Source organism: Ciconia boyciana, chromosome 16 (genome assembly GCF_034638445.1).
Source record: "Ciconia boyciana chromosome 16, ASM3463844v1, whole genome shotgun sequence".
Taxonomy (NCBI): domain Eukaryota; kingdom Metazoa; phylum Chordata; class Aves; order Ciconiiformes; family Ciconiidae; genus Ciconia; species Ciconia boyciana.
The window spans coordinates 5442571-5465308 of record NC_132949.1 but is presented as its reverse complement, the minus strand read 5'-3'; the positions used below and the strand labels follow the sequence as shown (position 1 = coordinate 5465308).

Genomic DNA, 22738 nt, shown 5'->3' with positions numbered 1-22738 from the left:
ACAGTGTATAACTATGACTGCATTATTTCGTTAAACTCATATTAGAACTATTTGGAATTCTATGAATCATGTTTTTTCTATTAAAAAGTTAAATTCTGGTATAAATAGAGGAAAATATAGGCAATCTTTGTGGTGGGCTGGTACTATTAAGCTTGTATCTGTGTTTCTTCCACTGTTAGAAAACATAGCTGCTTCACTTGCCTTTTTGTGTCCCACAATTTTGTATTCTCCCAGCACAGTTTGTATCTGATATATCAGAGCATTCAATTTTTAGATTGCCTATCAGTTTGTATTTTCAGAAGGCTGGTAGTTACAGTCTTGGATTTCTCACCCTTCTAAATATTTATTCTTTAAGGACTGCACTTGTTTGAACATGCTTTTTTAAGTGTCGGGATGTTTTTCAGAAAATAGGAAGTTGTATTTAAACTGTGAGATTGTGATATAATAATGGGCTCAGTAATCAAACTTTTCTATAATACTGAAATACTGATACTTTAGCTTGTTGTTGAAGTACAGGTTCACTTCTTAGTGTTAAGTTGTTTTTAATATAGCCTCATTTAAAGAAAAAGATGGCATCATTCATTGGCCACTAACTTTATTCTATTCTAATTTTATGTAATCTAATCTATGGGCTTTTTTAACACAACTATCAGTGTAGCATGTTGGGAATTTTAAAATTCAGTTCCATGGTAATTTCCTGGGGGGGGCGGCAGGATAAGTCAGATGAGCCAAGCTTGGACAAAATTCCAGCATTTCTGTTAAGCCATATGATGAGGTATAAATAGGTATAGGAACAATATTCATATCCAATTCTAGCTCTGCCACAGGTACAATAGGTAACCATTGGACAAATCACTCTCCCTACCTTCTTCTTCCTGTCCCGTCTATTTGCAATCCATTGAACTTTCCAGTATTGGTACTTACAACAGTAATTCCAGTACAAAACATACATTTCTATACTGAAGTCAGTGTGAAAATGTATGAGTTTTCTGATAGAATATTGTAAAAGGGATTACTCTGTCATTGAATGCTCCTTTTTTAAAAACTCAAAATTGAATTTTTATGTGTTTTTCATGGTTGCTCTTTATCTGTGATTCAAGGTTGAAGCAGTTCTTACCGGCTTGGCTTTTTTCCCCCTCTGTAGTTCAATATTTCTCCCAAGAAAGTTCACCTTATTTGTATTGAACAGTAGGCAACAGAGCCATCTGCACCAGCAATTCTAAGAAAGAATCTTATGATTCATGTTTAACACTGCTTCTTATGAAGTGCAGCTGGAATAATCAATTCGACCTTCTGTTTTTCAGCAAATTCATCTGAAAGATGAAGCAAGACAGCAAATTCATACTGTGTACTGATAGTGGGTAATTCTCAAGTTGTTTCTAATCAAGGCCCCTAATTAAAACCAAAATACATAGTTTTATTATAAAGTAGAGGCAATAGAAGAGATCAGGTGCTTCCAAAGTATTGGAGCACATGATTTTCTGTTAGAGGACTGTATATAATAAACAATCATCCGAGAATCTCTTAATACTTGACAAATATTGGTGACTTAAGCTTCACAATTACCTATCAGCTGTGTATTTAATAGATCAGAATCCGAGGAAAGGAAATTGTAACATACTTAGGATACAGTTAGGTGTCCATATTCATATTAAAACTGGTACTGCTGTCTGGACTTCTTGAACCTTCAACTTGTTCATTAATCTTCAGGACTTCCTTTCTCTTCTTAAAGAAACAGGTTATTCTACCTAAAAAGCTGCTGCTATCAACTTTTAAATTAATATACCATCATCAGAGTAGAAGTGTTTTTGGTTAATAGCGTCATAACACACGATTGTGGTCATGTTTTAGCGGGAGATCAACAACATATCACCAAAAGACAGGAAAAATAAGTGCTCAGTTTCTGACCAGGGTATGCATATTTGCCAATACTGCTCAAATCAGTGCAAACCCAAAACCTCATCACAAAGCAAATTTCTCATTGCAAATACATGGCTTTATTGCTAGCTGAGTAGCAACACTGGATGTTATATGGAATCTGTTGCAATAGTGCCTATTCGGAAAAGTGGATAGAGGCCCCAAGGCAGGAGTTCTCCCAGAATGGTATCTTCAAAAGGCAAATTATTTTCTCAGTTGCAATCATTCAAAAGATCTGCATTGAGTGAAACGGTGCAGAATATGATCTAAAGCATGTTATTTACCAATCAGAAAAAAGTCACCAAAAAAAAAGAAATTCAAAAGTGATAAAACTGCATGTTTTTCGGTTTGTGTTTGTTTGGGTTTTTGATGTTACAGTCAAGAAGAGCACCTGAATTAAAACCTGTGGGCATTTTTCCCGTACAGGGGCTCAGGTGTCATACTGATCAGTGATATTTGAAGGGTAATTCTCTTGCCAGCACTTAAATATCTATTAGATTTCAACTGGAGTCAGTGTTGCCTATAGGATAGACTTACTGCATTACCATATAAGATACTTCTGTGCAGGTTTGTAGGTTACTCATATACAAGTTATCTATGAAATACATGCATACAGATCATGCCCCTTTTTAAAAAAAAGAAAAGGCAGAGAAAAGGTACCCAGTGAGAGGTTTCACATTGTGTGAATTCAGTTAATTTTTCCTTATAGCACCTCATAATTTTTCTGAACAGAGATCATTAATCATTCCAAAGTGTGCAGAAGTTTGTGCGATAGCTGTAAGACCACCAAACTCTGACCCTGGAGGAAATGAATTCCTAAAGGTGAAAAGCAAGTGTTTTCTTAATTAAGCCACCTAAGCTGCCTGGTTTTGCAAATATTTATTAACTCAATTCAGATGAAGTCAGATTAGCACTTCTAGCTGCAAAGAATGTTGTTTCATTGGACCACAAGTCCTTGTTTTCAAATCAATATTCAATCTTTTAACACAACAGCAAATTATTCTCCCCATCTGTCTCCTGTGACAACTCTAACAAATGTAATATCTGGATGGTGATGTACAAACACTTTCTAAGTACTTCATTTATAAAAATATAGGTAGTAGTTATTTATAATAGGCTGTTGGGGTGTTGGCTTTTTGAAGTTAATTTTTAATATTATTTTCAGTTTGCTGCATGTAACTGAAACATAAGTGAACATGTAGATACCAAAACATTCTTGATACAGTAAACTTGTAGGGTATGTGAGCTTGGTATCACAAAGGCTGTCCCAGACAACGTCTTTGTACTGTAGGACTAACAACTCTTTTAGTATGACTTGAAGAACAAAAGGTACTTTGAAACTTGTCCCAGCTGGAGACTGAACCAGCTCAGAGTGTGACTTAGAGTAGGCCATGTCAGTTTTACTATGTAGAGTGGATCCAGGCACTTGCCAGAGTGCTGTTGTGTGCTGTAAGCACCTTCTGCCCCAAGATTAACCAGCATTGTTCTTTCTGATTTAAGGATGAAGTGAAAATGAGTAAAGCATGTCCCAGATGGCCTACTAACAAGGTGGAAGTTCAGAGACTTTTGCTAACATATCAGGATTTGGCCTACAGCACAATCCCTCATGAAAAGGGATTGGGTTTTTTAGTCCTGAAAGGAAAAATAAGTGGCTTGAAGGCTGCATCCCAACTACTTTGCAAGTCAGAATTTGAATGTGGGAAATAAAACCAAGAATCTCATGGCCTGAATCAGATTCTCTTTGACCTGTTGGAAAACAGAGTAATGCTTGCTGCAACCTGCCATGAAAAATAGGAATTTATTTCAGATTCATTTCTCACCTTTGGTGTTGATTGATGCGTTAGTTAGGACATGAGGAAGATGGAGGAATGGAAAGAGAAGCTGTGAACTAAACCCATCCAAAAAGTATGTGCTCATTAGAGAGCAATGATCACTTTCTATTCTGTTTTCATTTGTGGTGGTGGAGATAGGACTCGTGGCAACAAAGTGAGGACTAGTAATAATGTTCATTGCTTGCTGAGAGGCTGACATAACTAATTGAAAGGAAACAGATTCATCACTTTCAGGGCTTAAGGAAAGTGATGAGAGGATATTTTTGTGAACTGCTATTCTAACTGCTACATATTTAAAAAGCCTCCACTGCAATAAAAAAGTAATGATTTTTGGCAAAGTATGTTACAGATCTCCTATATTCCACACAGGAAAGATTTGGTTGCATTTCTTGCATTTTAATTTTACTTTCATTGAAACGTTGGACTTCAGGAAAGGACAATCACATATTTTGAGTTTTGCCACTGATTTTGCTGTGCCTCATACCCCATGTAAAGTATACATAATCATATGTCCTTGTCTCTGTAAATTATAAAAAGGCTTTAACAACTCTTTTATGTCCATGTACATTGCCTCTGTAGTAAACCTTGAATCTTCATGATTTGAAAGCTATCATAAATGCTCAGCAAAAATGAAAGTTTAAATGTGCTTTTTAACTCAATGTGAAATAGAATAGCACTGGAAAGCCTGGAGTTACTTCACGGCAATCACTTCTGTTCTGTTTAGGTTTTTGTATTGCTCCGGTGAGACACCAGTTTGGAATTCCTCAGAGTTATTTTCGTTTTAACTAAAATGTAAATGAACAGTCACATCAGACCAAATGATTGCAGCATGAATTCCACCCTGCATAAAACTATCATAGCCAGGAAGTGTGATGTTTCTCTATTACAGAGATGACCCATGGGGCTATTCACAAAAGCTGGTCTAGTGAGACAGATCTCCTTGTGGTTCTTTCTCTGATAATGCAGACAAATAGGCTGTTGTTTTGAATTGTTGTTATCTAGAATAGTCTGTCTCTATAAGGATCTGGAAAAATTATTCTCCCTAGCTAAATGTTGGCCTTTGAAAATAGTCCCCCTACTCCTTGTCCTCAGTAGCAAAGCTTTTCTGAAAAGGTACTTTATTCTTGTTTTTTGAAATGCCTGCTTTTAATCACTATAAAATATTTGCTAAAGAGAAATCATTGCCCTTAAAATGATTTCTGCTTTTATCAAGGTAAACAAGCTTCTTTTTAAGGAATATCTGTTTAGTGAAATAAACACTGCTTGGGGTTCACAGAATAGTAGGAAGTTGTTGTTCTATTATCAAAGTTGTTTCTTTGCTCAGTATGCAAAATAATGACACTTATTTAGTGCTTTATAATACTCTTATACATCAAATTTTGAAGAAAAATGAGATTTACCTCCAGAAATAGGCCTTATATTAGTAAGTACATTGCTAATTACTGTAATTATACAAAAGTTGCAATGACAGCTATCTATATATTTATAAGTTCACTTTTGTCTTTTTAATGACCATGTCACAACCCTAAAAATTGTTCTGATCTTTGAAGGCAGCATCACTTCATAGCTATACTTTAAAAGAAAAAAAAGTGCTTCTCTGGAATCACAGAATCACAGAATTGTATAGGTTGGAAAAGACCTTTAAGATCATCAAGTCCAACCGTTAACCTAACACTACCAAGACCACCCTACACCACGTCCATAAGCACCTCATCCAAATGTCTTTTAAATACCTCCGGGGATGGTGAATCAACCACTTCCCTGGGCAGCCAGTTCCAATGCTTGATAACCCTTTCAGTGAAGTAAAATTTCCTAATATCCAGTCTAAACCTACCCCGGCACAACTTGAGGCCATTTCCTCTTGTCCTATCACTTGTTACCTGGGAGAAGAGACCGACCCCCACCTCCCTACAACCTCCTTTCAGGTAGCTGTAGAGAGTGATAAGGTCTCCCCTCAGCCTTCTTTTCTCCAGACTAAACAACCCCAGTTCCCTCAGCCGCTCCTCATCAGACCTGTGCTCCAGACCCTTCCCCAGCTTTGTTGCCCTTCTCTGGACACGCTCCAGCACCTCCATGTCTCCCCTGCACTGAGGGGCCCAAAACTGAACACAGTATTTGAGGTGCGGCCTCACCAGTGCCGAGTACAGGGGCACAATCACTTCCCTACTTCTGCTGGCCACACTATTTTTGATACAAGCCAGGATGCCATTGGCCTGCTTGGCCACCTGGGCACACTGCTGGCTCATATTCAGCCGGCTGTCGACCAACACCCCCAGGTCCTTCTCTGCCGGGCAGCTTTCCAGCCACTCTTCTCCAAGCCTGTAGCGTTGCATGGGGTTGCTGTGGCCCAAGTGCAGGACCCGGCACTGAGCCTTGTTGAACCTCATACAATTGGCCCCAGCACATCGATCCAGCCTGTCGATCGATCCAGGTCCCTCTGCAGAGCCTTCCTCCCCTCAAGCAGATCAACACTCCTGCACAACTTGGTGTCGTCTGCAAACTTACTGAGGGTGCACTTGGTCCCTTCGTCCAGATCATTGATAAAGATATTAAACAGGACTGGCCCCAACACAGAGCCCTGGGGAACACCGCTTGTGACCGGCCGCCAACTGGAGTAAACTCCATTCACCACCACTCTTTGGGCCTGGCCATCCAGCCAGTTCTTTACCCAGTGAAGATTACACCCATCCAGGCCATGAGCAGGCAGTTTTTCCAGGAGAATGCTGTGGGAAACCGTGTCAAAGGCTTTACTGAAGTCTAGAAAGACAACATCCACAGCCTTCCCCTCATCCATTAGGCCGGTCACCTTGTCGTAGAAGGAGATCAGGCTGGTCAAGCAGGACCTGCCTTTCCTAAACCCATGCTGGCTGGGCTTGATCCCTTGGTTATCCTATCGTGCACGTCTGCCTCTGTTCAGCTTTGTTCCACGCTCAATTTTGGTAAATCCTATTTTTTCTTTTTTCTTTCCTAATCTAGAAATTGCCAGCTATGAAAAGCTTGTTAATTTCTGTTTGTAAAATGTTCTGCTGTAGCTTGGACTAAATGCAGTGCAGCTGGGAGTAGTCATGGCCAAACAATACATGGCATAAATTATCTCTATATGGAGTGTCTGACTAGATAGCATAATCAACACGAGACTGACAAAACAACACAGTTGCGCTGTTGTTGCTGACAACTTCATTATTTCTATGATGTTCAGCTGGGTAATTTGTTTCTGAGGAACAGCAATATCTTCAGATATGTCTAATGGCCTGTATGTACTTTTATAAGCTTTCTGAAGATGGAAGTGTTTGCACAAGTTTAGGTTTTTTCCTAACATGGAGAACAATTGCAGGAACCGTTAGCAAAGAGCATTCTGCTCTACATTGTTTTTGCAGTACGGCAGCATTTCCCTCAAGCAATGTTGGTGAGCACCTCTTGATATGTCTGTGGATCACTTAGGGTAACAGCAGCTGCTCTTTGATGCCTTGTTTCAAACAGTAATGGCTTTAAGGATCTGATGAATTTCTTATACTAAGCTGTTTCTGTTTAACTTAACTTACACTCCAAATGATCCCAAATGACTAAGTAGTGTTTTGTGGCACAAACACTCCAGGTCTGATTCTGTTCCACTGCAGCCAGGGATTATTATTCTCAGGAATTTTCCAATTAAAAAGGCTAGGAAAAAAAAATGCCACGATGTCAAACTGTACAAAAACCATGCCATCTTTAAAGAATTCTGACCAAACAGTTCTGGTTTCCTGCTAGTTCATCTAAAACTGTACTCTGAAATATAAGAAATCAGGCTCCACAGCTCCAAGGCACCGCTGCCACAAAGCTGCCACGGGCTGCCACAAAGCTGGAGAACTCCTGGCCTCCATGTCCCTTCCTGTGGAAGTGGGAGTCTGCAAGCCCCAGGCATTGGCGCATCTGCCAGCTTCAGCCCTGCAGCAGAGCCTGGGTGTGTTGAAATCCAGGTTGTGCTGAGAGGACTGTAGATTAGGAACCATAGCTAAGGCAGGAAGCCTGGAGGAGCTGGGGCTGCCAAGCTCAGTTTCTTTTAGTCGCTTACATCATGGGTGTCTCAAATATTTCAAAACACTTGGGAAAATTATTTCATTGGGAAATTTTCTAAACTTAGTCCAAACACAATTATTTTTTCTTCACTCACAATTTCAGAATTTCTTGAGTTTGATCACGTCTATGACTGATGAACTGGGAAATATTTGTCTTTTTTATGAATATACTGAATACTTCTGTGTCTCTGTGGATAATAGGTTGTTTGCTATGGATTTGGATCAAGAACACTGGCTAAAGGACTAGTGAAACAGTAAGACTCAGATCAATGTCCTTGAGGAAACACAAGATACCAAGGAATAGGAGAGAGAATTAACAAATTGGCAAAAGGGTATGTGTGAAAGATGATAGGTAAACAAGGAGCCAGAGAGGCAGAAATTGCCAAAACCAGAGCTGGAATTTACTACAGTAGCTTATATGTATAAAAGTTTGCAAGAAAGAACAAGTGTCGGGACAAAAAAAGATACACTTTTATAGGCTTGCTTGGGTTTTTTTTTGTTTTGTTTTCTTTTTACCTTTCCCACTGTATGCTTTTGGCTGTATGAAAAAAAACACCCCGATATCTTGTTTCAAGGAGCAGAGTCACTTTAACCACCTTTCTAGTCATGGATTTCCAAACTGAGAGAGCGTACTGATGCCAGACAGAGTTGGCCAAACCATGCTACTTTGGGAGGGAGGCTGGAGATCCCATTCCCAGGTATCTGATCTGCCTGGCTACATTGCCCGACCCCAGCTGCAACAGTGTATGGGACGTCAGATCTGACGTTTGAGCAGTATTTATTCTTTTAGGGGGATTATGAACAGTCTAAAATACAGCTTTGTCTCTAATGATGATGACAGCTTTGCCATTGACTGATTAGGAAGTAAAGTCGGGCTTCATGTGAAGTTTTCAAATTCCAAATGTTTGAGTGTGTTTCTTTGCTCTAAACTTCCCAGCCAGTTTCCAGACTATTGGTCTACTGAGCATTTTTCACAAACTCAGTGTATGCGTAGTGCCGAAACACAAGGCGATACAAAACATAGGAACGTTAGTTTCTGTATATGAAGGACGTGCTTGCTACTGAAATACCATCTGCAATGAAGTGTTGGACATTGTGTACTTGGGACAACGTAATACCTGCATGTGGCTGCTGCTCCATGGAGCACATCAGGCTTTTGAAGAGCTGGGTGAATACTGCCACCTATTGATTGACGAAATGAAAATGAATGTCTCCCAGCTACCCTGAGATTTTACACGGAACAGCTCTGTGAGCTTCTCATCCTCCACATGAGAACAGCCTCCCTCATCCCAGAAATGTTACCGGTGTCCAGAGGAAACAAACAGAATTTTCTAAATGGAGTTAACGGCCACTACAGTGTGCTGCTTGGCTGCTAAAACTAGCTGTGTTGTATAAAGCTGAGAACAATACAGGGTAAACATTTTGGTAAATGTCAGTAAATCGGCCAACTTGGGTGGCCTCTTTAAATGAAATGTGCTGCTAAACGTACATCTTCATAAAGATGCGCAGCTTTAGCAATAGTAATAATAACAACAGCTTGTGGAATCAGCTCATTATGTGTACTGCAGGTAAACTTTTCGAGTGATCAAACATGGAATGAAAATCTGTCGCAATAGGTTAAGTAAGTAGTGTAAGTACAGCAAACAATATTCTGTTCAACTAATAAGGATGAAATGTAGGCAAGTGAAATAATAAATGGCTGACATCTTTGAGCCATCTAATGGAATCATCAAAGGGTAAGAACATGCAGGTTTCTGTATAAGATCAGACTAACGGATCTACTTGCATGTGTTTTAACATAAATCCAGGTTTTTGTTTTCTGTAGGACTTTTAGTCTTCTTCATTTCCAGAACTAGATGTAGGTGCCTCTCGCACTTATTTACACACATTCATTCATCATTTTTAGTAATTAATTTCATGTTTTTATAATTTGGTAAATTTATGATTACTTCTCTTACCTTACTGAGTTTGTTTTATGTCTTCTGGCTTTTGAACAGTTTAATAATGAACTTAAATTCGTATGACAGGAAGATTAGAAATATGTTTACTTGATATAAATAAACTAATTGTCTTTCATAGAACTAGCTTGGGCAAGAAAACATTTGCCTTTTAATCTTCTACTAAACAATTTTTGGGTAGAAACAGAGAAGTACTAAGCATTATAAAAATTGAAATGGCAACTGCAAAAGGTCTACTTTCCACCAAGCTGAAGGGAGAAAGCAAATGAGACAAAGGGGAACATTGACCCACAATGAGAAATTGCTAGAAAATATTTAAGAAGAGACTAGCTTCAGTAAACTTTAGCTTTTTCCCCTGAAAACAGCTGGAAATTGAGAATTCCCTCACAAGTGAGTTCCATAGATGGGGTCTATACAGACCAAAAACACTTGATCAGGGATCTTTGACTCAGAAGAATCATCCCTATTCATCACAGAACTGAAAATGGAATTTTTATGCTTACATTTAATTTTAATTAATTTAGATATTTCAGATTTTCAGCATGCTTTTTTTCCAGATAGTATCCCAGTGTTAGAGAGGTATTCAGTGGTTTTCGAAAGATTTCCAATCTTTCTCCAGTTGGCAAGGAGCAGTGACCTCAGTCAGCTGTCCTGAAGCCTTCTGATGAATGATCCTTAGAAGAAGCAGAACAAAAGAGGGAATCCTATACATGTATAGCCTGTGATTTTCACGGTATAGGAGAAGGAATGTTGTGCATAACATATTGTCATAGCACTTCGTAATTCTCTGCTGTAGCAAAACACGCAGGTACTTGCATTTGATATTCTTCTTATGTCTTTGAAATGTGTGGATATGCACGTTTACATACACACACATATATGTGTGCATACGTGCATATAGAAAATCTCTCAGAAAATGGTTTGTTCTGTATTCAGATTGATTTTAAAAGTATAGAATAAGTTCAAGTCCCATGACATACAAATGTCAGGCCCAGGACTAGATTTTAGCTTCAGCTACTTTGGCAAAAGGACACTATTTGGTATGAGGTCCAGTACCCTTAACTGAGTTTTGAAGGGTGGAGAATCAGACTGGTCACCAGCTTTTGGGAGGCTTCCAACATTTTCCAAAAATCAAGCATTATGTCTGAATAAAGCCAGTGAAATTTTTTCAGCAGACTGTAACAGTAGCTCTGGTATCCCTTTAAAAACAATTTTAAAATACCTTTTCTGTATGTATTAATGATAATTGGCTACAACAGACCCACGAATTAGTGTGTTTTAACTTTTTTCGGTTGTCAGATGTTACACTGGAGTGTTCTGGTTATATGAATTTAACTCAGTGGACTGTCCAGGAAGGATAACAGTTTTCTAGATTGTTGTTTATCTTTGTTTATCGCCTATGCTATTTTTAGAATTCTAAGGCTGTGTATAGTTATTCCATAGTCTGACTTTGTAACATTTTTGTGGGTTTCTGTGGGATCCAGCATTTGTGGGTTTTGCCCTATAGTAAAAAAAATTATATTTTGAAATATCACTGTTGTACTGTCTTGGAAGCTCTTAATGCAGACATTACAGGATCTATTTTAGCTGAAATGTAGGCATCAATAAAATATGTTTTTCTTATTCATTTAATAATCTTTTTAAAGTGTAACCTGTTCAGGCTGGGAGCTTTCAAACGATCTTGCAGATGTCCCATAGCTATGGATATGGTTGCTGCCTTTGTTGCTATGATTGCAGACAGCTGTAGTGATAGCTTGCTTGAAGAAAGAAGAAACAATACATCACATGCAACATGCATTACTGGACCGAGTGTAGGACTGTGATTCTTTTTTTTCTCCTTTTATTGGTTTAACATAAAACTAAGTACTTTAAGATGGCTGCATTAATGTCTTTTTGCTCATACTTCACGGCAAATTAATTACAATCGCCGTTTTGTTTACTCTGGCAGAAATTATTTTTTCTACTTGCATGCTGTGCTGCTGATCAATTTTAAGGGATACAACAAGCTAAAAGCATACAAGAAGTCATGGCATCTTTGACTACGGAGGCAAGAGCTTTATATATTAATCATTCCTATAGCTGCACAAGTAACTGGTATAGAGTTAAGGCACCAAACATTTTACCTGTGATACAACACTATTTGCTTTAAATACTGTTTTGCTCTGAGATCTTATCCGTGATGTTGGACTTCAGTAATTGCTAGTAATAAGCTTTTTCATATCTGATCATTCATGCAGTATAAGGAAGAGATTTACTCATTCTGCCCAGAGGCTGAACCAGCAGAGACAGCAAAGCCAATGTGATTCATTGAATGAAGACAGTGAACAATTACCAGCAACTTGTTCACGTTTTGCCTTGGATAGCCTAAGCAGGTAAGTCTAATTTAACTATTTAATGCATATATTCTTAATTATTAGTTTCAAGTATAAAATTCTTTCATAAACATATTTAAGAACACGTATAGTGTTGAGTGGTTTCTTGGCTGTTGTGTTTTCCTAAAATCTGAAGTTAATGCTTTTATGGCTATGCTGTGTCCTACTAATGCACCTGTCTATACAGTGCAGCATATATGTGCCACATACAACAGACAGTGATCTATAATTTAGATTTTTTTCTCTGTCTGCAATATGTTTTTAAAAGGACGTGAATACTAGTTCAGTATTTGCCAATTTAAAAAAAGCTTTTATAAGGGTAATTAATTTATATCCATTTGTATTTGAATTTGACTTTTAAAGCACCCTGCTGTTGGGGAATAAAACGGTTACTTCAGCACTTAGAAGTGCAAGTATAAATCTGATCACAAAGATTAAGCTACAGTATGTGCAGCATGAAATGTGTGTTGGAAGACTTTGATCACTGGTTTGGTACATGTTATAGCAGGGTGATAGTCACACAGACGAGACTGCTTTGGTGATTATTTCCAGGGTAGTGCAGTAACTGTTTCCCCAGAGATTCAGGTTATTTGTTATTGGAACCATTGTCATAAGACTTCTGGTTTGTGTTTTTTAATTCTGGGAAATGCAAACTACTGTTAAATATGACTAGTTAAAGGGGAGCTGCTGTTGTTATTCTGTCTAGTTCTGCCTTTTACTGAGAAACCTTGTAATGTGCTGCTTGTTGTAGTTCTTGACTTGCTGTGAGAATGCTAGTTAGCCAGATCACACGGGGCTACTCTGAACTGTATTGAGATGTCCTTATTTTGTTCTGACCTATGCTAGGTATGTGCAGAGGCTTCCATAGGTGAAAATCTCAAATGGGTCAGTTCTGGACATCACCTGTTTCTAAATTGCTAGTCTTTGATATACTGTAACAATTTTAGTTGTGACAATGATATATCCTCAGGTTAAGTGCATTTCAGTTGGGGGGTTTGTTATTTCAATCAAGACAATGCACATTTCAGGGTTTCACCTGATCAGTGAGGTGAGGACATGATTGTAAAAAAACCCAAAACGAATGACTTAAAGGAGCCTAAAACTGCTCTTACAAAATAGTTCATGTCTGTAAAAATAAAATGCCAACATCCAATAAAAACCAATAAGTTTTCCATCACAGAATCATGTGAATTGAGCTGGTTTTGTTCTCCTTATTTCTTATTATACATTTTACCCATGATTTTGCCCAATCTCATTTCCATTGCTCTCCCGGGAGTCATTTCTACAGCCTAATAAGATCATACTTCCAGAAAGTTTTCTAGAATATGCAGCTTACCTTTACCTTTTTTCATTTTGTACCTTGCATGTGACTAGAACACATGAAACACTAGAAAACATGTCAAGAACAATAATCTTCAGTAGTGTTTTGCATCTTACTGTTTCAGTACACTGGTAAAAAATGCAGTTCATTTGCATTATATTATTCAGCTATTGCTTTATTGTTCCACTTTTATTCCATGCATGATGTTAGGATATTGATGGTTAGTATACAGGAAACATTTATATGTTTCAAGTCATTTTTGATGCACTGATTCTGTGTGGATAGCAAAAATGTCATCTGTTTCATTGTTGAATAGCTGCAATTTTTACAGTGTTTACTTAGCTTCTCTATAGACTCACCTGCTCTTGACTTATGAGAAACTTCCATGAGATTATAAAAGATTCTGTCCTCTTCTTACATTAATGTTAGTCTTGGGGATCTGCTCTGGCTGTGTACTGAAAAAGCTTCCATGCGTAATATGGACACCCTATTGTTACTGTCCTCGGAAGTCATTGTTTAAACAGTTAGTAACACGCTATTGTTTTCTTCTGAATATATGTCCTGTTTCATTGGCCAGATTAAGGTGGGAAGGACTCCAGCAACCCCTAGGAATTGTAATAGCTGGAGTCAAACTATATTTAGATACAGTCAACATGAACAGTAACCCATGCCATGGGGAACAGGCCTGAGCAGACTTGGTATTAAACTGCTGCTAGGCTTTTCTGAGTTGGAGACATAGGCTAGCAGCCCAATGATACCTAAATTAGCTTTGGTCCTGAGACTACACCAGCATCCTAGAGTGCTGTAACATGTTTAGATAACCTCATTTCTTTTTACAGTGTACATATTGAAATAGAGAGAATTGACCTGCAAACTGTCTGAGTTTTGAATGTGTATTGGGAAATGTGTGACTAGAACACCTCTACCAAACCCTCAGATTTCCTGGAAAACTGTTCAAAAACTGAGAGGTGCTTCTCCTTTACTTGCTCAGGTTAATATCTCCTCATAAAAGAAAATGTTGCTGTCAAGCTGTTCTCTGTAAAAAGTTGGGATTCTGAAAATCTCTACTTCTCAAGAAAAGCTTGAATGTGATGACTTTCAAGACATTCTGCGAAAGACATGTGGGCAACTGAGTTCAAGGAGATGGATACAAATATACTTCCTGCATTAGTGAAGGCTGGAGAAGAGACTGGTTTTTTTAGGAGTCAGGATGGCAAAATTCCTTTTTTAGTAATTATTTTAATCCTCAAGAGTATTGCCACAATCCTAATTCTATGAAGTAGAAGCACTACAGCTTCTATAAGCATGACTTTAAATATAAATAAATGCCTCTTCACACCAACACCAAAGGTCTCCAGCCAAGATCAGCTCTTCTTCAATGGCGGTCCTCTCCACAGATAACTTAGGGATTTAAAGTCAACAAGGAGGTATTTTGGTCTAGCAAGATGGAGGGAAGACTTTATCAGCCTAGGGAGGACTGATAAAGGCATAAGCCACATTAGCTTTAATAACAGGTATTCTTGTGTGGTTTTAATAATACCACAATAGATATGAGAAGTCCTACTAAGTAGATATGCCTAATTTTTATTTAATGTAAACTTACTAAATGTCTCCACAGCTTCTCAGTAAGTTTCCATATTGGCATAGAGGCCTAAAGAGGCCTTGGAATCTCTCCGTAATGTAATATTGTGCCACTCAGAGGTGCTGAGCCTGTTGCTTTTCATAGAAAAAAAAATACAATCCCAAAGCAAACACAGTGGAGTATGCTGAGCTCCCTTTGAATTAAGTATTGGGTGGGTCTACTCTTCTTTTTTGTCCTCGTCTTGATGATGTTTAGGTTTGTGTGATAAATGCAAATTGTTCTCTCTCTCATGAGTTTACTACTAACTGTGTGGTATTTGGTGTTCAATGACGGTACTCTTGGAATCAAATGATTTTGGGAAATTGAAACTTCCTTTACAAACATGCTTATAACGTTTATTGGCCTATTTTTATCCACAATTTGGGACTGATTCTTGACCCATACTTTATTGATGAAAGGAAAAAATTCTTGAAAACAAAGGTAAGAGGAGAAATGTATGTGGATAATCTGTAGCTCTATATACTAATAAAAACTGTGGAAGTGTTACTGTAAGTAACTGAGAATTAAATTATTATTATTCTATTATTATATTCAGTAAATTGCTGAATTTCTTTGAAATACTAATAACATGGAACAGTGAAAGATGGGTAATCAGCTTTGGGGGTAACCAGCTATTTCTTAAGCTTATTTTTAATAAATATCTGAAAATAAACTGAACTATTGAAGCTATGCTAAACAGAGGCAGCTGTGAATGAAATATTTTGACCATCTTAAAGAATCTTATTTCATGTTTATACTCCCAAATGGTTCCACGGATGCATCTGTAAAACAAAAGGCTGTCTTCTAAGTTTGTCCAATATTAAAACTCAACACTTACCAGCAACTTCCATACAGTAAAGCCTAACTCACACTGATTCCAGCACATGGTTCCGAATAATTCTGGCATGTCTGGAACGTTTGTGAGTTGGCATTGGTGATCATAATTTTAGTGTTATGCTCTAGTTTGACATTAACAAGCAACTTCTCATGACAGAGACTTTGATTAAACATATTTTGCTATGTTCCTTGGCTTCCACTCAGCCTTTCCATCTAGTCTATGCAAGCTTACTGTTCGGGGCAGAGAATAAAATGCTTCATTTGAAGAGACAGTGATTTCAGTTAGTTCTTTTAGGCACTGTGGAAATGCGTGTAATAATTAAAAGGCAGGATGAATCACTTGTGTGAGCCTCACTTTACCTTTTTTCCATAAGCTCGGAGAACAGCAGTCCAAAATCATTGTAGTAATGTTGTTTCAAAGAGCTTGTTTCTTATCATATCCACTCTTGCACCTTAGTTTCAGGGATGCAGTTCACATAATTCCCTCCTTCTGATTGCACACACTGTGTTCTAATCTAACAAAGTCTTCTCATCACATATGACCATTATGTTGACTCTGTCTTCCTTCATTCAGAGACTTGGTGTCTCTTCAATACCCCATGAGCTTGGAGAATATGTGAGATTACTTGTAATCAGATACTTTGGTGCTCCGGATGTCTGCTTCACCGCAATTTACAAATGAGAAAGGAAGATGTAGACAGCTTACGAGACCTGGGTGGTGTCTTTAATCTTAGGGACCAATTCATGCCAGAGAGCAGCCTCAACAGCAGGGCGAGTGTTTAGTAAAGAATGCTTTTATGATTGTAAATAGTTATTAGAGTCTGGTCCTTCAGTCTGATTTGCTTAGATGCAGGCTAAGACCATGAGAACAGAAAGTTACAGGATTTGTATCATAGTACAAAGAATCTAAAGCTTATTTCCAGGAAAAGATAGTCTGAAAGGATAGCCAGATTTACTATTACAACTGTGAGGTCTTCTAGAGAGATATTCTGTCTTATAAATGTGTACATACTCTTGGCAGGGAAAAAGGAAATGTGAAGAAATTGTGCATTTTCGTCACCTCTTCACTTACAGAGATCCCTGGGGATAGTTTCCTGTGCTTGTAGTTGGGTCAAATCTGATTCTTAGTTTCCCTTCAGAAAAGCAAAACTATTCCCACATAAAGTATTTCCAGAGAGTTAAATATTAATTCAATTTTTCCTAATATGAAAAAATGACTGTAATCACAGAGCATTGAAAGTATTGTTTAATTATGAGATAATATGGAAATCCTATTAGGCTAGGCAGCCTTAGAGAGAGGAGGCAGTCCCTCTTGGAAGAGTTTGTAGTCTAAATGGACAGGGGAAACACAGAGCAGGATAAAGTTATACAATATATGGACAAAACCAGTGCCTGTCCACTAACTGAGGGAAGAAACTACTCAGTATGAAACTGTAAACAGCAGCAGTTAAAATCACAGATTAGTTTAACTGTAAAACATAGGGTATAAGGTCTTTGTTTGCAATAACCTGGCCACTAGTTGGCCATAGGTAGTTTAAACTAAAAATGCACGTATGCCTCATTATGCCTACAACAGAGCCTAAATAGGTTTTCTGTGTTTCAGCTGTTATTTGCTAAAACATAGTGCCTTAGAAGTCTTGGTCACAGAGCAGGTTCCCTCCCTGCCAAATGCTCCTCAAAACTCTAACAAAAAACAATCTCTGTAGCAATGGACTTTCATTTGGATGACAACATGTCAGCATTTGATGCAAATTAAATGTAAGTTTGTGCATTATTTCTGTAGTAGCTTGTGATGGGTTCAGAGATGACAAAGTATTTTGAATCCAGCCATACTTCTGGAGTGAGAAGTACTGCTTTGAGTCTCTAAAGAGAATCCACCCACCCAACTGAAAATGTCACATGCTTTTGGAGCACGGAGTTTGCTAGCAGACAGTAATGTGGGAAATAAAGCATCTGTCTTGCCACAGTTGTGCTTGTATGAAACTTAAGTCACTTGACCAGTTAAAAAATTCCGTCCTGCATTGTGTTCTGTAATCAGATTTTTTTTCCTCTCAATTGCTTCAGTTTTGTTTTAAGAAACCATTGTACTGACAAAACGCAGATTATGTACATGTTATCGAAATTGTATAGTAACATTTACATTTGGGTGCCATTATTTCTGATACCTGTATTACCAGAACTCTATCTGCCAAAAGGCCATTTCCCTCCTTAAATAAAACCCCTTCTCCTACAAATTAGCAAATAGTTCTGAAGTGGTCTGTTTTATTTTTCCATCCTTAATTCTCTCTCCCCATAGATATCCATGGGACTAATTCCATAAGGAGCAATTTGCCATTGAAAAAGCCCCAAAATGTGCTTCTGAGTGTTCAAAAACTGTGTGCGTGAAAGCGATTTTTGCCATAGAAGTCTTGCAATGTGTGTTTCAATGATACAGTTCTGATCAATTATGTTAGTGTAGCAAAACCTTGTTAAACAGCTGTTGTTTTTCTTCTAGAAACTACTAGCTGAAAATGACACAGCAAATGCATAACTTAAGTCTCCTCCACACTAAAAAGAACAGTGTGCCATCCTCTCCAAATGCTGCAAAGCGGTTATATCGGAACCTGTCAGAGAAGCTTAAGGGGAGTCATACATCCTTTGACGAAGCATATTTCAGAGCTCGATCTGACCGGCTCAGTCTCCGTAAGACCTCAATGGTAATTACTTTATATTTATCAAATTGTCAATTTAATGTCCTATTAATCTCCTTAATCGGTTTGCTTTTTATTTGTACAATTTTCAGCACCCCACTTTTTCTGTTCCCTGACCAGTGCTGTACATTCTTCCCAGACTTACCATTTATGATCCTGTGTCAAAATAAAGTCTGACCTTCTTGAAGGCTAAAGGAAAGCTACCTTACTGAAGTGATGATGCTTTATTTTAGGAGTAAGGTCTTGACTTGGCATTAATGTGATAAAATGTGGACTAAATATATACACACAAGTGTTCCTCTTACAAGAAATTAGAAGTATTTTGAGAAAACTGAAGATGACTTTAATAGAAGTTCCCATTTTTCCAAATAACAGAGCAAGTGGAACTTACATGCTGTGACAGATAAATACGAGGTCGTTCACAGGCTGTGGTGACGGTCCATAGATAAGACCATGGAAAAAGGGGATCACACATGAAGCATGGGTACCCTGGCCTGGGTACCCTACCCTAGTCACAGAACACAGCCAAGCACTCTGGTGCCAGTACAGGAAAGCGTATAAACACCTGCTGGACTTAACACTCACAAGTGCTCCTATTTATGCCAGTGCTGGTGAAGCTACACAACCTCCAGCACATACATTTTGAAGAATGGACTGCGTCCCTGAAATAATAGCACAGTGCAAGTTCAGTGCACAACAGAATCTTTTATATTTGCTGGAGGAAGATGAACCTGTTGTTGATATTGCCAAAACAAAATAAATTCCCCTTTTCCATAAGTAGGAAGAACAGACACATCCTTCAACTTCTCCTCTGAGTTATTTTGAGGGAAAGAGTTCCTTTCTACTTCTGAAGAGCAATTGACTTATGACAGTGTCTGTGAATGTGCCCGGAGACACCTCTTGGAACCATTACTCTGCTGCACTAAAGCAGATGCTTAGCGCAGTGCAGGACTAAACTCTGAATATGGTTGGGCCAGATAATAAAAATGTTACATTTTGTCAGAAGAAAAAGCACACTCTAGACTCCTTTAACACTCACAAATCTTTGTTATGTATGAGACAAATTATATGAATCAATGCAAGAATTGAAAATAATTTTAAAATCCATTCAAGGATCCCATCCCCTAGGATCACTCCTTTCTTGAAATCAGAGGACCCATAGAAGACCTAAGCTGAAATGTAGCTCTAGTGCATTGGAAAGTCAAGAGACTGTTGTTTCTCTCCTGTGAAGAAAGACTATGTCCTGAAGGAAGCAGGGGATCATGGCGCCTTCCTCTCAGCTCTGCCAGAGCCAATAGATTTTGTTTTACAGGAGAAGCCTGAAACTCAAACAAGGCTTGATAGCTGGAGAACAGCCTTTGCATAGTAGCCAACAGCTGTGCTTTTGAGGCAGAGGCTTTACAGATGCTTTCAGTTTGTAAGGATCGTTTGAATTTGGGCCTGCATGTATGAGCTGTGGGGAAAGATTTTTTAGATGAATTTTTTAGCCACTATCTTTTCTCACCTTTTACTTTTCAATTGCAAGCTTGTGTGTGGCTAAGCAAGTGAAAGAGAGGAGGATAAACTAGTGCTGGGGACCACGCCAGAGCAGACTGACATGTAGACTGACTGAATGCCGGTCTGTTAGCATATCTTCTGACCAGTGTTTAAATATACAGTTCAAATTACATACTCCTTCAAATATGGGGTCTTCTGTCATACTTAACTAATGAGAAGAGAAATGGCAAATGAGCATAGCCTAAAGATTGAGGAACAGTGTACTGCTTCTGAGGCTCAAGTCCTCTGCTATCTACAGAGCTAATTACTTACAACCTTACTTCTCTCCCTTTTCAGTCCAGATGTGTCAGGCAGTGGGAGTGCCTATTCAATCAGTAATCATAATCAGGAGACTCGATTTTACGTTGTGATGTGGATGGTGGTTTAATGGGATATAGACTTACTTGTGCTAACTTTGTTTCCCCCAACCCACTACACTGTCATGGGAATGGCATAGCTTTTGTCACTGCTGACCTACAGTGAGTATAGGTACCTCTAGGTATTACCAGCCTGGGTCTGAGCTGGTGTCCACAGCAGTCAGTGAATAGGCTCCCACTGAACTCAAAAGGCTTTGGATCCTATTCTATCCGTTCTGCCTGTTGTTTTCACAGTTTTCCCTAGAAATAAATAGCAAGGAAACCATCAGTGAAGGGGTGGAAATATTCCAGGCCAAGTTGCTAGCTGATGTATTTTCTAACCATTGGGTGTCTGTGCTACAGAGCAAAGTCAATGACTAAAATCATGTCTCCAGACAAGTGAACAACATTTGTTAGAATTTGTTTTCTTTCAGCTTTGGCTAGTGAAGAGTTTTCTTTCCATTCTCTCTTGCTGTGCAACACTTTCCATTCAGTAAATTGTTGTCTTGCTGCAGACATAGCAATGTCCCAAAATAGCTTTATTCTTGAACTCATGTTTATCAAAACAAGTCTTTGCAGAAACTACTTTAACGTTTTTTCCAACTCCAGTAGCACATAGTGGACTTTTTCAGTCAAACCTAGAGCAAATATCTTGAAAGGGGCACTTCATTTTAATTAAGCTACATAAGATTGCATTTCTAAACACTCCAGCACTGAATCACTTACTGGAACATGGTTATTACTTACAGCAAAGCAATACTGTAGTCCTTTTCAGTATATACATTTGTGCATCAGAGTAACACCTAAATAAATTAATCACATAGCACAGCTGTCTAGGTAATGATTAGAGGCTGCAGGACTGCGTCAAGGAAAAGGCAATGTAAAAACTGCCCCTAAACTTTACCTGATCACTTGTAAATGTGATTCAGTTTCTCTTTTAATTCAATGGTTTTGTCTCTCAGAGCAGAAGAAAGTTATCTAGTAAATGTAAATGAAGGCAGAAATCAGAAGGCTCTTGTTAGTATTTGTGACAATACCAGCTGGACTAAAATTGAGCACATGGGTCTAAAGATACTACGCCTTTGCCCTATTTGAATTTCTTACCCCTGGGCTGCAGATGTCTGAAGAACGCTGCAATACTAGAGAGTCTTTTACATAGCATACAATCAGCTTTTTGCAGAAAACTATATAATCTTCCAATATATTTCTGTTTTCTGTGTGAAAGCAAATAGTTGGGGAAAAGTTGGTCAGGTGTGTAGAATGTTCTTCTGGACTTGCAGAGCTGGGCTTGATGCAGACTTCCAAATGGGGCAATTTTCTGGCATGGCTGAAAATGTGGTAGATATTTTGCTGTCTCACCAGGATATTTTTTGACTGACATAGATATAGCATGGTTAGATGCGCACTGCTATGTGGATGGGGGATGTGTACATGCCCAGTTAGAAAGGCCATATCACAGTTCCCATGTTTTTACACTCTTTGAAGTTACAAGACTTGCCAACATTATTTCAGCCTATTGCTTGTGTCTGAATTGTTCATTTGGAAAACCTGATATTTGCAATTTGGTCTCATAATTGTTTGGTTTGGATGAAGTAGCTTATAAAATTCATGCTCTGTTTCTTGTTTAAATCAGTGCAGCTTTTTCAATCAGATTTCTAATGAAATGAAGAAATAGAAATTTGCTTTTATTTTTTCCCTTTTGGTGAAACATTCTTGCCAACAGATTAGCTGGCAAGAGCATTTATGAGGAATTAACTTAAGCATGTGCTTAGATTCTGTTCAGCAATTTACTTAAGGCCAAAATTTCACAAATACTTTAGGTATTTCATTTGGCAAGTAAAAATCCAAAGATGCATTTTCAAAGGCATCTAGGCAGGTCTAAATCTTGATAACTGAATCCAAAAATAACAATTCAAATGAAAGTTTTAAAAATAATTCTACAATAATCATTCAGGTAGGTAAAATCTGTTGTCGAAGTGTGTGTATATATATATTTGAAAAGGGCCAAATGTTTCTGTCAGCCATATCGTTGGGTAAATTTCATCTGTAATACTGAAGTTAGCCATCTTTTTTTTATTATGTAACAGGGATTTTTTTGTTTTATAAAACGCAAGAAACTCCTGAGATGTAATACAAGATTTATTGAGTTTCACACAAAATTGGAATTAAAGCCAAATAATGGTATTGAGCACTTAGGGCAGCACTCCACAAATGCTAACTCGTTTAGCTTCTATGCATATACA

The 22738-nt window shown here is 38.1% G+C and overlaps 1 protein-coding gene across 1 annotated transcript in view; it reads left to right on the top strand.

The window, feature by feature from the left end:
- Positions 1-12116: 12116 nt before the first annotated feature.
- The window catches only part of ANKFN1 (ankyrin repeat and fibronectin type III domain containing 1), a 68939-nt gene continuing 58317 nt past the window's right edge, over positions 12117-22738 (top strand). The window contains exons 1-2 of the mRNA XM_072881259.1: positions 12117-12134; positions 18408-18609. Of these exons, the coding sequence (XP_072737360.1) occupies positions 18424-18609 (186 nt within the window). The 5' untranslated portion in view covers positions 12117-12134; positions 18408-18423. The remainder of the gene's footprint in view (positions 12135-18407; positions 18610-22738) is intronic.